At 40.8% G+C, this 13,510-nt stretch overlaps 1 protein-coding gene across 1 annotated transcript; it reads left to right on the top strand.

The window, feature by feature from the left end:
• Positions 1-311: 311 nt before the first annotated feature.
• On the top strand, positions 312-7,986 carry PTHLH (parathyroid hormone-like hormone). Its single transcript, XM_010856027.1, has 4 exons — positions 312-474; positions 797-811; positions 995-1,117; positions 7,560-7,986. The coding sequence occupies exons 3-4, from the start codon at positions 1,017-1,019 to the stop codon at positions 7,984-7,986; spliced, it is 528 nt and encodes a 175-aa protein (XP_010854329.1). The 5' UTR covers positions 312-474; positions 797-811; positions 995-1,016.
• Positions 7,987-13,510: the final 5,524 nt, after the last annotated feature.

The raw sequence follows: 13,510 nt of genomic DNA, 5'->3' as shown, positions 1-13,510 counted from the left end.
CTCGGCCGAGCTCGGGGCAGCGCCGGGGGCGCGGGGCTGGGGTGGGAGAGGGGCGCCCGGCCGCCGGCGGGACGTTCCCAGCTCTGGGCTCCCCTCGGCTCGCTCGGGCCCAGCTGGGCCCGCTCGGGTCGCCGCCCCGCCCCCCGCGCGCCCGCGCCCTCTCTCGGCCCGCGCGCGTTCCTAGGGCGCCACCTCTTTGCGACTTGCTCTCTTCTCCGGCAGGTTTCCCTGAGAGCGTGTGAACATTGCCCAGCTCGGCTTTCAACTCGCTTCCAACCTGCACCGCCCGGCCAGCATGCCTCCCCGGCCGTGAAGCGGGGCCGCCGCCGCCCCTCTGCGCCGCTGGTAACCCGCCCTCGCCGCCACCTGGCCCTCCTGATAGACGACACACGCACTTAAAACTTGTTCTCAGGGTGTGTGGAGTCAACTTTCCGGAAGCAACCAGCCCACCAGAGGAGGTAGACAGACAGCTAGGTATATATATGCGGGTCTCGCTACAAGTGGCTCTGGAACAAGCCGGCCTAGTTCGCAAAGAAGCTGACTTCGGAGCGGGAAACTTCCTTCTGTTTTTTAGAAAGGAGTTTGCCCTGCTCCCCGAACCCCGGATACTGCCGGCCAGATTAATTAGACATTGCTATGGGAGACGTGTAAACACGTTGCTCATCATTGATACGTATATAATACCATTTCATTTCGGTTATTATTTCGGAGGAGGCGCCTCTGATTTTTTCTTTTCTTCCCCTTTTTTCGGTCCCTTTTTTGCCTGTGTGGTGTGGAAAAAACACGGTTGGAGTAGCTGATTCCTAAATAAGTAAGTGCCGGGAGACTCCAGTGAAAGTTTTTTTTTTTTTTTTTCTTTTTTTCTTTGCAACTTGGGAGATGCCCTTGAAGTGGAAGAAGCTCTCTAAGAGCAGGCTGAAGGGGGGCAGCGGGGTTGTGCGGGGAGATGGAGGTGCCAGACTGACACTTTGGGCCCCTTTCCTCTCCGTTGCAGGTCCCCAGAGCGAGAGGATACGATGCTGTGGAGGCTAGTTCAGCAATGGAGCGTCGCAGTGTTCCTGCTGAGCTACTCGGTGCCCTCCTGCGGGCGCTCGGGGGGGGAGCTCGGCCGCCGACTGTAAGTGCCCGATCCTCCCCAGGGCGCCGGGTGAGGGCTGGGGAGGCCAAAGGGAGAGGTCACCAGGCTGGGGCGCTGCCGGGGGCCCTCCGCGGTCATGATGCTCTTCGCCCGGCTTATAGAGCGGCAAGATCCGCTACCTGCCCGGACCTGAGCCCGGGTCCTCAAAGCCGGCGGGAGAACAGGGTAAAACCTCAGCGGGAGACAGGCAAAAGACAACTTTCATGTGTTTCCATGAGCGGGTGCGATTTACTGATTCTCCTCTAGCAAAATCTCTTCTACTGAGAGAAAAGGGTTATTTTCAGAACCTGGGAAGATTCTGAAACCCTGAGGACTGCAAAAAGCTTAAGAACTCGCAGGAAGCTGAGGTATCCAGGCGGCATACGTCTGTGTGTGCACTTGTATACGTACACACTGAATGTGGGTGGCAGGTTTTGTGTGAAAAGCAAAAACTTTACATCTAATTTTATTATGAATGACATAATTTTAAGCATATAAAACGGACCACATTACATAATGTAGGCATATTATATAATGAAGTAGTAACAACTTTGCAATGGCACAACTCCAACATCGGTATTGATACGGTTTAAGAACGCTAGAGTGCTCGGTTCCAAAATGAGTATTAGGCGTGGAAGCTTTTTCTCCCCCTTGGAATTATTGCTAACAGCTCTTTAATCTGCAGTCAAATATTTGCATTGTAGACGGAAAATCTGTTATCTTGGCATTCTCCTTTGGTGATTCTTTAAGGATAATTTTGACTTTAATCATACATCAAAGCTCACCAGAGAAATAGCACCATGTTGTGTGACTGAAAAGTTGGAAAAGTGGGAAAGTAACACTAGCTTCATAATCCGTTGGGCCCAGCAGTTTATGAATGTATGTAATACCATCTTTGGGTGATCTTTAAGCTGTACTCTCAGTGTCCAGGATGGGAAAACCAGAAAGTTTGAGAACTGAGACGAGTTTGCCTCTGGTGAAGGAATTAAGGGGAACTTTTACAATAACAATAAAAATAGCAATATCTAATATTTACAATCAGGTTCCCGGTGCTTCCTTGTAAATTCCCAAGGGTGTACCAAAAGGCAACTTTTTATATGTGCCCTTGGTCTATTATTATTAAAGCAGAAAATCCTTAAATGAAATTATCTTAGACATGTCTGAACCTTGGCACCGAAATGAAAATCTATTATGAATCTCCTAAGGCAAATTGTGTAGAACGTTGTACTGAAGATAAAGCTGCATTGTATTCTTCAAATTAAGATATTGCTGATGTATTTCTGGAAATTGTCTTCAGATTATTTGCTCATTTTGAGACTCATATTTAATTCAGTTATGTAAAATCCATATATAAATATAAATGAAGCCTAAAATTTTTAAAGCACTCTTAAATACTGTATTTATTTGGCCAAGAAATACTGTCTTGGAACAGAGCCAATTTTTTTTTCTTTACAGTTGCTTAAGAAATACCTGTTTTCTCTTTTGAGAAACAGTAAATCGACCATGATTAAATCTACAGTTATGGCATTAAAATGGTGCTAAGTTAGTTCTAGAGGCTATTTTTAACTCTTTCCTTGTTGCACCTTGCAAAATACACATCAGAAACCACTTAGCAGCCAGAGTCTCTGTTATAGTTTTGTTTGTGGGTGAAATATAATATTGCAGTTAAACACTCACACTCAGCACATGGTTATAAAACTACCACAAAACATTCTTATAGTTAATGGCTAATAGATCATCACATTACAGCCATGGTTTTTCATGGAGGCTGAAATCATCAGCAGATAAACATGTTTCATCAAATTATTACAGCCAAATGGAGTTCTTTTAAAAAAAAAAACAAGTCATTTATTTTTGCATTATTGCCAAGTAACAGTACATTTTTGTGTGCTAGACAAAACATTAGTCTGCTATTACAATAAATCAGCATAGTATCTTAAAAGAAATTTTAACATATAATCAAATCATATTACCCCCCAATTACTTTTCACACCAAGTATTAGGAAAACTGCTTTAGACGTTTGCTAAAAAAAGGCTAACTTTTAAAGGAGAGGAAACTACTACAACAGTAACAAGTCCCAGGCCATGGCAATATAAGTTGTGAATCTTCTGGACCTGTGAGTCTAAAAGGACTTTACTCAGTGAGGCTGTGTTAGTTTCTCAGTCGTGTCCGACTCTTTGCGATCCCATGGACTATAGTCCACCAGGCTCCTCTGTCCATGGGATTTCCTAGGCATGAATACTGGAGTAGGTTGCCAGGTTGAAGATCTCCAGGGGATCTTCCCAACCCAGTGAGCAAACCTGGTTCTGCTGGATTGCAGGCGGATTCTTTACCATCTGAGCCACTAGTTGGAGACCTATGGACATTCTTGTCCAGATGAACAGGGCTTTAGGCAGGTGACAGTCCCTGTGTTTTAGTTAGAGCGAGAACCCCAGCAGATTCAGAAACCTAAAACATCACTGACTGATGTGCTTAGGAGCCAGACTGGGTCTCTTCCACTTAATGAAAAGCATAACTTCTGACTGAGTCATTTGGGTTGGAAGGGACTTCTGATGAGTCATCTTAACTCTAACACCCTGACCCTGACTCTTCCATGGACCACAGAACTTTTCTTCTCAAACCCAGACTCCTTCCTCTTAGGATCCTAGCATCAGCATGAGCATGCTGCCTCTTCCTGTGCTGAAAAAAGGAATTCCCGTCACTTCAGCTACTCCCTGTGTTCCTTGAGAGCTCCTTAGAAATTTAATCTTCTTCCCCAAAAACTCCCTAGAGAGTGATTTTTAAAGACAGAAAAGCTATATTTTGACTGAATTTAGAGGTTAAGCATTTCCTTCACATTTTTTCATTTTTTAAAATAATAATCAAAGGAAACTGTGAACGCAGGACACTTGTTTTTCCATGTTGGGGATGTAATAAATACCATGTGGACCACTGTGCTATATAATGTGTACAGATATTCAAAGTAACAGACTATTATTGACGCCATATTTACAACTTAAGGACTTCAGAATTATCTAAAGTGAAAGCCTCCTTCTTGGAAGGAATTGCCCACCACCTGTGTACATCTAGTTTGTACATGCTAGTCATTTACTTTTGGCTCAGTTAATGTCTTATTTGGAAAATAAATAGAACACTCCATGGACCTGATTCCTTGTTGACAGTATAGATACTATGCTATTCCTGATATTCTAATGCAGCTGCTCAACCAGAAAGTTATTCTTCACGATATTTTGAATGTAGAAGTCTTCGAACTAGTAAGTAAATTATGCTACAGCATTTCAGATTTGGCATTTAAGAAAATCTGTATTTTCTACTATATTAATAATTACCCACCAGAGGCGGAATGAAGCTTTGTACCTCAGCAAGAGATGTACTATTTTAAACTAGACAAAGTTGTACCATATTGTAGGCTTTTTGTAAAACAGAAGGATAGAATGCTCACTCCATTTCCCATGAGAACCATCCTGGGAAAGTGAAGTGCCCGAGCTAGGAAGGCACTGTGACTCACACGACAGGCTAGCCAGGATGACAGGCATATGTGCCAGTCAGAGGAGGCATGAGCAATGGAGAATTGATTAGAACAGACCAACTATTAAAAGTCTGGCTTCAAGGTAAGCTAGAATGGGCTGTGTTATACATTTGGAGAGCAATACAGATGAGTGGCTATCTGCCAGGAATTGAGAATGTAATAAAAGCTCCAAATAGTAAAAATGATCACGTGTAAGAACTTCTTTTTAACTTGACATTTTGCTAAGAGATACTTATGAAAGTGTAATACTTATGAAACATGTAAGTGTATTGGTCTTGTTCTTTAAAACCATTATTAGACTATATAAATCTATTGTAGCAAAGCCTCCATGTAGGTCACTAAAAGTTTCCAGGATACTAACTATTGCCACAAAGTAAGTGAATTTTAATCTGGTCACATGTGGCACCTTCCAAAAGGAAGAGAGACTCCTTCATGCCTCATTTAAACCAGGCTCCTGTTAAATTCCTTTCCATTAAGTCATGTCTTTTTTGCACAAGCTACATGGCTTAAAGTCAGTGCACACAACTAAAATGCTGAAAGAGCTGGTATTCTGGCTATAACGTCTGAGACATAATGACAGTTTCCGTGGTTTCCTCTTCTTGGACTGACAATATAACTAGACAGTCTGTTGTTCCCTCAGTGATAATCCAGACTCTAGAAATCCTGGTTCTTTATTTTGGTGATGAAAATGTACTTGGGACAACAAGCTCAGTCTTCTAGGAAATGGATAAATTGCTATTTGCCCATTGCCATGGTTCCTAACACAGACTCTTTATTCTATGCCCTTCCCTTCTAGTTTCCTCAATATACACGTTAGTGAGAGAAAGGGTTGGGGAAGTTGGAAAACAATCTTGGTTTTAGAATCAGAAGACATCATCTTTGGAGTGCCCTGGTTCTGCCTGTTATCATGTGAAGTGAAGTGAAGTCGCTCAGTCGTGTCTGATTCTTTGCAACCCCATGGACACCAGGCTCCGTCCATGGGATTTTCTAGGCAAGAGTACTGGAGTGGGTTGCCATTTCCCTTCTCCAGGGAATCTTCCTGACCCAGGGATCGAACCCAGGTCTCCCTCATTGTAGACAGATGCTTTACCATCTGAGCTACCAGGGAAGTAGCAAGTGTGAAGCCTTTAATCTCTGAACTTCACTTTCCCCATCTGTAAAATGAAGAGTTTTGTTTATTCTCATATTTCTCTGAAGAGTTAAATAAGTTGTATCAATGAAAGTAATAAGAGACCAGATAAATCTATCATTGTGTTGGGGAGGGAAAATACACAGGATCCAGCCCTGTGAAATGCCTTCAGAAACTTTTGAAAATGAGCCACTTTGGGGGGTTATTTTAATGGTAGAAATTCAAGTTATGTGAAGTGTGGTTGTAGCAGATATAATATGACTGCTTCATGTATGTAATCCTTAAATTTGGTTAATACATACAGAATAATAAAAGAATACATGAATGGACGTTTAAGCAAGAGTCAGGGTATGATCTAAAAAGACTGATAGAAAATTATTCTTTTCACTCTATTTTCATTAGAGTGTTGTTTAATAGAAAAACCACTTCATATTTTTGCCCAGAGATATTTCTAGGACAAAGAACAAATAGAAAATGGAATTTCTTAATTAAGCCCTAAGGATAATACATTTGAAATTCTAAATTAAAAAGAAAAATGATGCACAGAGGAAATAGAATGATCTCACTTAAACACACAAAGACAGCCATTTTAAAGAGACCACCCACTACTTTACAGAAAAATATGCATGCTCTGACAGTTGGCCTTCATATATAGGTTCTTGGTAGCCTATAGTCTACTATCAATCATGTCCAAATTCAGTGTGTTAGTCAGGTGGTTTCCTAGACAGACTTCACAGCTCACTTCATCCTTCAGACTTTGTTTGCTTTTACTAGTAGAGCTTGCTGTTCTTTGAGATTCAATATTATTATTATTTTCTTAAGTGGGGATCAGTGTATGTGCATGTACGCCTGCTCGTGCACATGTATGCACACTCGCTCATGCACATGTATGCCTGGAGTGAGTACTTCGGGGAAATCAGCCACCTTTTTGTTTCCCAGACTAGGATGCTTTATTTCCCCAGTTCAGTTCAGTCGCTCAGTCGTGTCCGACTCTTTGCGACCCCATGAATCGAGCATGCCAGGCCTCCCTGTCCATCACCAACTCCCAGAGTTCACTCAGACTCACGTCCATCGAGTCAGTGATGCCATCCAGCCATCTCATCCTCTGTCGTCCCCTTCTCCTCCTGCCCCCAATCCCTCCCAGCATCAGTCTTTTCCAATGAGTCAACTCTTCGCATGAGGTGGCCAAAGTACTGGAGTTTCAGCTTTAGCATCATTCCTTCCAAAGAAATCCCAGGGCTCATCTCCTTCAGAATGGACGAGTTGGATCTCCTTGCAGTCCAAGGGACTCTCAAGAGTCTTCTCCAACACCACATTTCAAAAGCATCAATTCTTTGGCGCTCAGCTTTCTTCACAGTTCAACTCTCATATCCATACATGACCACTGGAAAAACCATAGCATAGCAACACAGCTCCAAAAACCATGAAAAGAAGCTCAGTGGTTTCTGTCCGTATTTTTGAAACAATGATGCTTAATATTTTAAATTGAGAAGAGAGTATAGACATTGTAGAATCTGATCTTTTTAAAAAGATGGGGCCTCCGGGGCCCAAGAATGTTCATCTTCTCAGCAAGGTCACTGACCTGGGGAGCAGCACAGTTGGGACTTAAGCTGAAGCCTCCTAAAGGTGGGCTCTTCCCTTCCCGTCTCTCCCTTCCCTGCGCAGCCAGCTTGGCTTGTGGGACCAACTAGACCATTCAAAGGCTTTCCCCAGGTCTTTGTGGTCTTGGTCAGATTTTAAACTGTCACTGTCTTCTTCCTCTCCTGCTCTTTTCTCTCTACAGCAAAAGGGCTGTGTCTGAGCACCAGCTCCTCCATGACAAGGGGAAGTCCATCCAAGACTTACGGCGTCGGTTCTTCCTCCACCATCTGATCGCGGAAATCCACACAGCCGAAATCAGAGCTACCTCGGAGGTGTCCCCCAACTCCAAGCCTGCTCCCAACACCAAGAACCACCCCGTCCGATTTGGGTCTGATGATGAGGGCAAATACCTGACTCAGGAAACTAACAAGGTGGAGACATACAAAGAGCAGCCACTGAAGACGCCCGGCAAGAAAAAGAAAAGCAAGCCTGGAAAACGCAAGGAGCAGGAAAAGAAGAAACGGCGAACTCGGTCGGCCTGGCTGACCTCGGACGTGGCTGGGACTGGGCTGGAAGAGGACTACCTATCTGACATCTCCGCAACATCGCTGGAGCTCAACTCACGGTAACCAGCTTCCCGGCCCCTAGCCCCTCCTCGGTGTCCCAAGTACAGTGTGGAGACTCCATTCTACCCTGGCTTGCACAGACCTAGAATCTCCTATCTGTGCCTCGGTCCATCACGCCACGCTTTAAAAAGCTTACAAAACCAAGATGGCTCAGAATATTGCCTGCCTTAAGGCAATGTCCTCCAAGCCCCTCAACACACAAGGGGTTTAATCACTCGCTTCTTTCTCCACCAGCAAACCCCAAAACCAATCCTTTAATACTCTACTAACAACTTTTATCTTTTTCCTCAAGCTTTAGAAGCTTGTGCACTTTAACCATTTGTTAGAGAACTGTATTTATTTACCCCACTCTTATACCAAGTCGAACTTTATAATTATTTTTCTTTTTTTCTTTCTTTTTTTTTTCCCTTCAAGGTGGGGGGAAAAAAAGAAGGCTTTGATATGATCTACAAACACTACAGAAAAATATCCTACCATGAACAAATAAACTTATTTAATTAAAAATTAAATTTATTTTCATGTGATTAAATTTAAATTTTTACACACAGACTTTGAATTTACTTAATTGAATTTAACTCTGTTTTCTACCAGTTCATGAAACAAAAATCATGATTTCTGAAAATTTCTAAGTAAAGATTGGGAAGGATGTAAGTTTTTCTCAGGTACCTATTTGTCCACTGACAAGTTGAGATACTTTCTATAGGGTTTTGTAGTAGGAATAATAAAACCACATCTATGTGGCTTGTTTATCCTTAGCTCGCAGCTGTTCACATTCACAAACTTTGGAGTCAGAAACCCTTAGGTTCAAGTCTTGGGTCTGAATTTGTTGACATTCACAACCTTAGTCTTTCAAGACAGATTTCCTCTTCTGTAAAATGAAGATGGTACTTGTGCCAACCTCAGTGGGTCAGGTGAAGATTAAATGAGATTACATGGGTTAAAGGCCTGTCATAGAGTAAATACTCAGTAAATTGCAGCTCCTTATTGTTTACGTGCTTTGAGATTTCATTCTGGCTCTATCATCCATTCATCCATCTCTCTATCTAAGTATGCATGTTTCTGTGAGGCAAAAAGGGGGTAAGTATTCATCTCAGTTTAGAATACGATTTGAAAACCAAATCTTCCACAGGTAAAGCAACTGAGCAGACCTGGCAACGGGGAGTGGTGGTGCTCAGAACTGGCTTCACTTCCTGTCTTGACACTTAGGCCAGCACTGTGCTGGTGCTGCTCTTTACCTCTGCATTTCCGCTGATGGGATCTTTTCGTTTTTTACTTTCCAGTACAGCCCTCTGTGGGGTTTAAAAGAAAGGGGGAAACAACACAAGGATGCATTCTATGCAGCTAACGATCTTGCTATTTAAGGAGTCCCCTGTCACTTCTCCAGTCCTTTCCTCTGACTGGTAAAGACTGGATAACAGCATGATGTTTCAAAGGGGATATTTGAGTTTAAATTGACAAAACCCATCATTCAAAAGCATATAAAATGATAATGACATCGGCTAAGTAGTGCAGCTTTAGTAATCAATGGACAGTGGCACTAGAAGAGTCTTTAGCCCAGTGAGTGATCTATTCTGCAAATACCTAATGGATATATAAGGGATAACAAACTATAAATCTTGGCTTAATGCACACATTCAATGTATTTTTAGATATGATCCTAATTGTACATATTTATAACTAATTCAAGGGCTTTATTGCCAAAATCTACTTTTATCCATTTTGTATATATACATAAACAGAAGTAGAAATATGTTTTAATTAATTCTATTCATTTAAAATTTGCAATGCGCTTAAGTATCTGGAGAATTGAAAGTCAGCCCTTGTCAGTTCATATCCCCAAACTGTCTCTAAGTTAAAGTAGATTTACTAAAAAGTAGGCAGTGCCCAATCAAATCCACACCTATGACTGAAAGAAATAGAATGCTTCTGCCTCTCCTTTCTGTTCCCTGGTTCTGAGAGATGTTCGTGGAAGGCACTTTATGTTTGGCAGCCAATGTTGGCATTCTCTCACTGCAGTCCAACAGAGGCGTAGGCAAGAGTGGGGAAATTCAGGAGTGTACTGATGAGAACATGTGGGACCATGCAAATGTTGTCGTCCAGATAGAATCTTTTCAGAATAACCATTTTAAAGTTTTATAAGTAACTCACCTTTTATTAACATCCTCTCTTCAGTCTCCTTGCATTAATGCGATGAGCTCAGAGATCTAATGATACGGCAACCATGAACTTTATTATAATAGGTAATAGTGGTGGTATTTCTTAAGAGAAACTATTGAGCCTACACTGTATGGATCCTCTTACATGAACCATTCAGTGGAAAATATACAGGTTTAAATTTTGGAGATTATATTTTAGAATTTTTGACGTTGCACGTGAGATGTCCAGATAGAGTGGGACTCATATAATTTACCTTGGTAAACACTGATGTAAAAAAAAATGAAAGCTTTTAAGCACTCAGAAGAGCTCTAAAGTGTTGTCATACTCATATGAGTAATACGCTTATACATATACTTTTAGGTCATGGTATATATTTTACCTGACTATCCCACTACATGCCTTTGTCAAAGGGAAATCAGAGAAGGAAGGATAACAAACAAACTGGCCGGGCAGGGTGAAATATAATTAAAAGATCTTTTCCTTGGTCCTTTAATGTATTTCCTTTTTCTTTCCTTCTGAGGAATAAATTGTTCAAGAGGCTATTCATTCCCTCCTTGCTTGTGTTACTCTTAAATACAATTCACTAGATGCCATTTAGTACCAAAACATTTTATAATCAGTACAATACCCAAATGATTGAGTTTGACAGTTGCCTTTCAGACTTTATTCATAACATCCATCCATATCTGCCCACCATTTAAAAACTTTAATAGTAAACTATTTTTTTCCTCTGTTACTAGGAGCTGTTTTCTCATTCCAAACAAAATTCTTGAAGAGGTTGATTCCTTAAGACGTTAAAACACTCTAAATGCTAAACTTGCTTTTCATTCTTCAAGCTGCACATACAATTCCTAAATTGTCAAGAGTTTGCTTTTGGGTAGGTCACACAGTCATGCAGGTCTGACATGTAAAATTCTGGCTGTTAATGCAGTGATGCAGCCAACTGCTTCCATTCCGTAGCTTTTGTTCCTAGTTGTTCCATAGTTGGTTCCTTTGACACCAGTAGGTATTCCCTAAAATAGACCACACACAGAGAAGAAAAAAGCAGAGAGAGAAGCAGAGAAAAATCCGCCAGCAATGTAGGAGACCCGGGTTCAATCCCTGGGTCAGGAAGATCCCCTGGAGAAGGAGATGGCTTCTCCACTCCAGTGTTCTTGCCTGGAGAATTCCATGGACAGAGGCGCCTGGCAAGCTACAGTCCATGGGGTCACAAAGAAGTGCACACAACTGAACAACTAAGCACACACATCTGAAAATACTGTCATTATAGTGCTTAGAAGGGTTAGAAAACATGTCAGTCCCAAGTGGAAACTTATTCTGGGTAGTAAAACAAACACAGTGATGTGAAATATTGCTATTTTGTACTTTTGAATTAATAGATTCCTATTCTCTAATTTAAAATAGGCTTTCCCAATTTCGAACGTAAGATCCAGTCAAAAAACTAGCAGCAATTCTATCTTAGTTTGGGCTTCAAAAACAAAAATCCAAAAATAATTTTATTCATTAGTATTTAAGAACAGCTAAAGAAGGACAGATATCCTCATCCTCCAATCATCAGCCAAACATACTTTAATTACTCATCCTTCTAACATTTACCCCAAATCACACACTCAACCCTCACAACAGCCCATTAATCTGAGTAAGAGATTGGCCAAATGAGAACCTGAAAAGAATAAGCAACCTTGGCATCACCTCTGTCGGGCATCCGTGGGGAATAAACTTCTAAGCAAGGTGTATTTAATGATGGATAACACAACCTGGCCTTATTCTGAATTCTCAGATGTGTCCCTCCTCTTCCCAAACTTGCCAGTTAGCAGCTTTGGAAAATTCTCAAAGGGTCTCCTTTTCCTGACAGTATAATTACAAATGCAGACCCATTTTCCTTTCTGTATTACATTGATCATTAGATCAGATTAAAGAGCCTGCCTCTAGCAGAGGGTTCTGGAGAGTTGGGTAGATCCCACAGGCACCTTTTGGAAAGATATTTACAAGAAGTCCCCTAAATCAGTTTTCATTGTGTTTCTATGTTCATTAATTTACATCTTTGTTTTATGTCTCTTCATTTATAAGGAAAATTAACCTGTTTTCTCCTCTTCTTTTTTTGCTTCTTTCTCTTTGCAGGAGGCATTGAATTTTTCAGCAGAGACCTTCAGAAGACGTATTGCAGGATTCTGTAATAATGAACATGTGGAAAGTATTAGAAATATTTATTGTCTGTAAATATTGTAAATGCATTGGAATAAAACTGTCTCCCCCATTGCTCTATGAAACTGCACATTGGTTATTGTGAATATTTTTTTTTTTTGCCAAGGCTAATCCAATTATTATTATCACATTTACCATAATTTATTTTGTCAACTGATGTATTTATTTTGTAAATGTATCTTGGTGCTGCTGAATTTCTATATTTTTTGTAACATAATGCACTTTAGATATACATATCAAGTATGTTGATAAATGACACAATAAAGTGTCTTTATTTTGTGGTTGATCTTAATGAATGCCTAAATATAATTATCCAAACTGATTTTCCTCTGTGCATGTAAAAATAGCAGTATTTTAAATTTGTAAAGAATGTCTAATAAAATATAATCTAAATTACATCATGACTCAGAAGGTGAATTATATATATATATATATCCTTTAAGATTTCTAGTAGAAGGAACATGATGTAATTTTTAACTGTATTTGAATATGGTCTTAAGTTTAATATGTCTATATTGGTACAAATTCCAACATTTTCACATTAGCTTTTAGTTTAAAACCACTTAAAATGTGGTTTTAATTATTTTGTCCAATATTTAAGTTCAATTCAGTGGAATGGCTGAGTTATCTAGACATCATTTCATGAAGTACATCCAATTTAAAGTGAAGAATGGAGAGGGCAGAGAAAAGTCAGGAGAAAAAAATTAAAGAAACTTAGTCCAAAGAGTTAGCCAGAGCTGAAAAACAGGGAGAGAGGAAGTCAGGAACTTTAAGGCCAGGGGTAATTTTACCCAATGTAAGGTTTAATTTGAGAGAGCTTGCCCCTATTGGTCAATAGTAAGAGCTGCTTGAGAATTCTACCTGGGTTAACCTTTCCACCAGTAAATGAAGAGAGACTCAGGTTTGGGAGATAGATATGTGGCAATTCAAAGAGCCTTCACTGGTGAAGATGTCTTTCCTGGGACATCCCTCTTCCAGGGACCATGGTTGCAAACAGCACATATGTAATACCACATGCAATCCCCTTTCCATTTTGCATATCATCTTGGTTGTTCCTACTTCTATTTTCAAATGAAAACACAAATACATTCTTTCCATAGAATCTTTTTCTTTGCATCTGAGAACTAATCAGTGAAGAAACAACACAGCGAAACAAAAGGCCTAC

Source organism: Bison bison, unplaced genomic scaffold (genome assembly GCF_000754665.1).
Source record: "Bison bison bison isolate TAMUID 2011002044 unplaced genomic scaffold, Bison_UMD1.0 scf7180017864370, whole genome shotgun sequence".
Lineage (NCBI taxonomy): Eukaryota > Metazoa > Chordata > Mammalia > Artiodactyla > Bovidae > Bison > Bison bison.
This window is presented reverse-complemented; position numbering and strand designations above follow the sequence as displayed.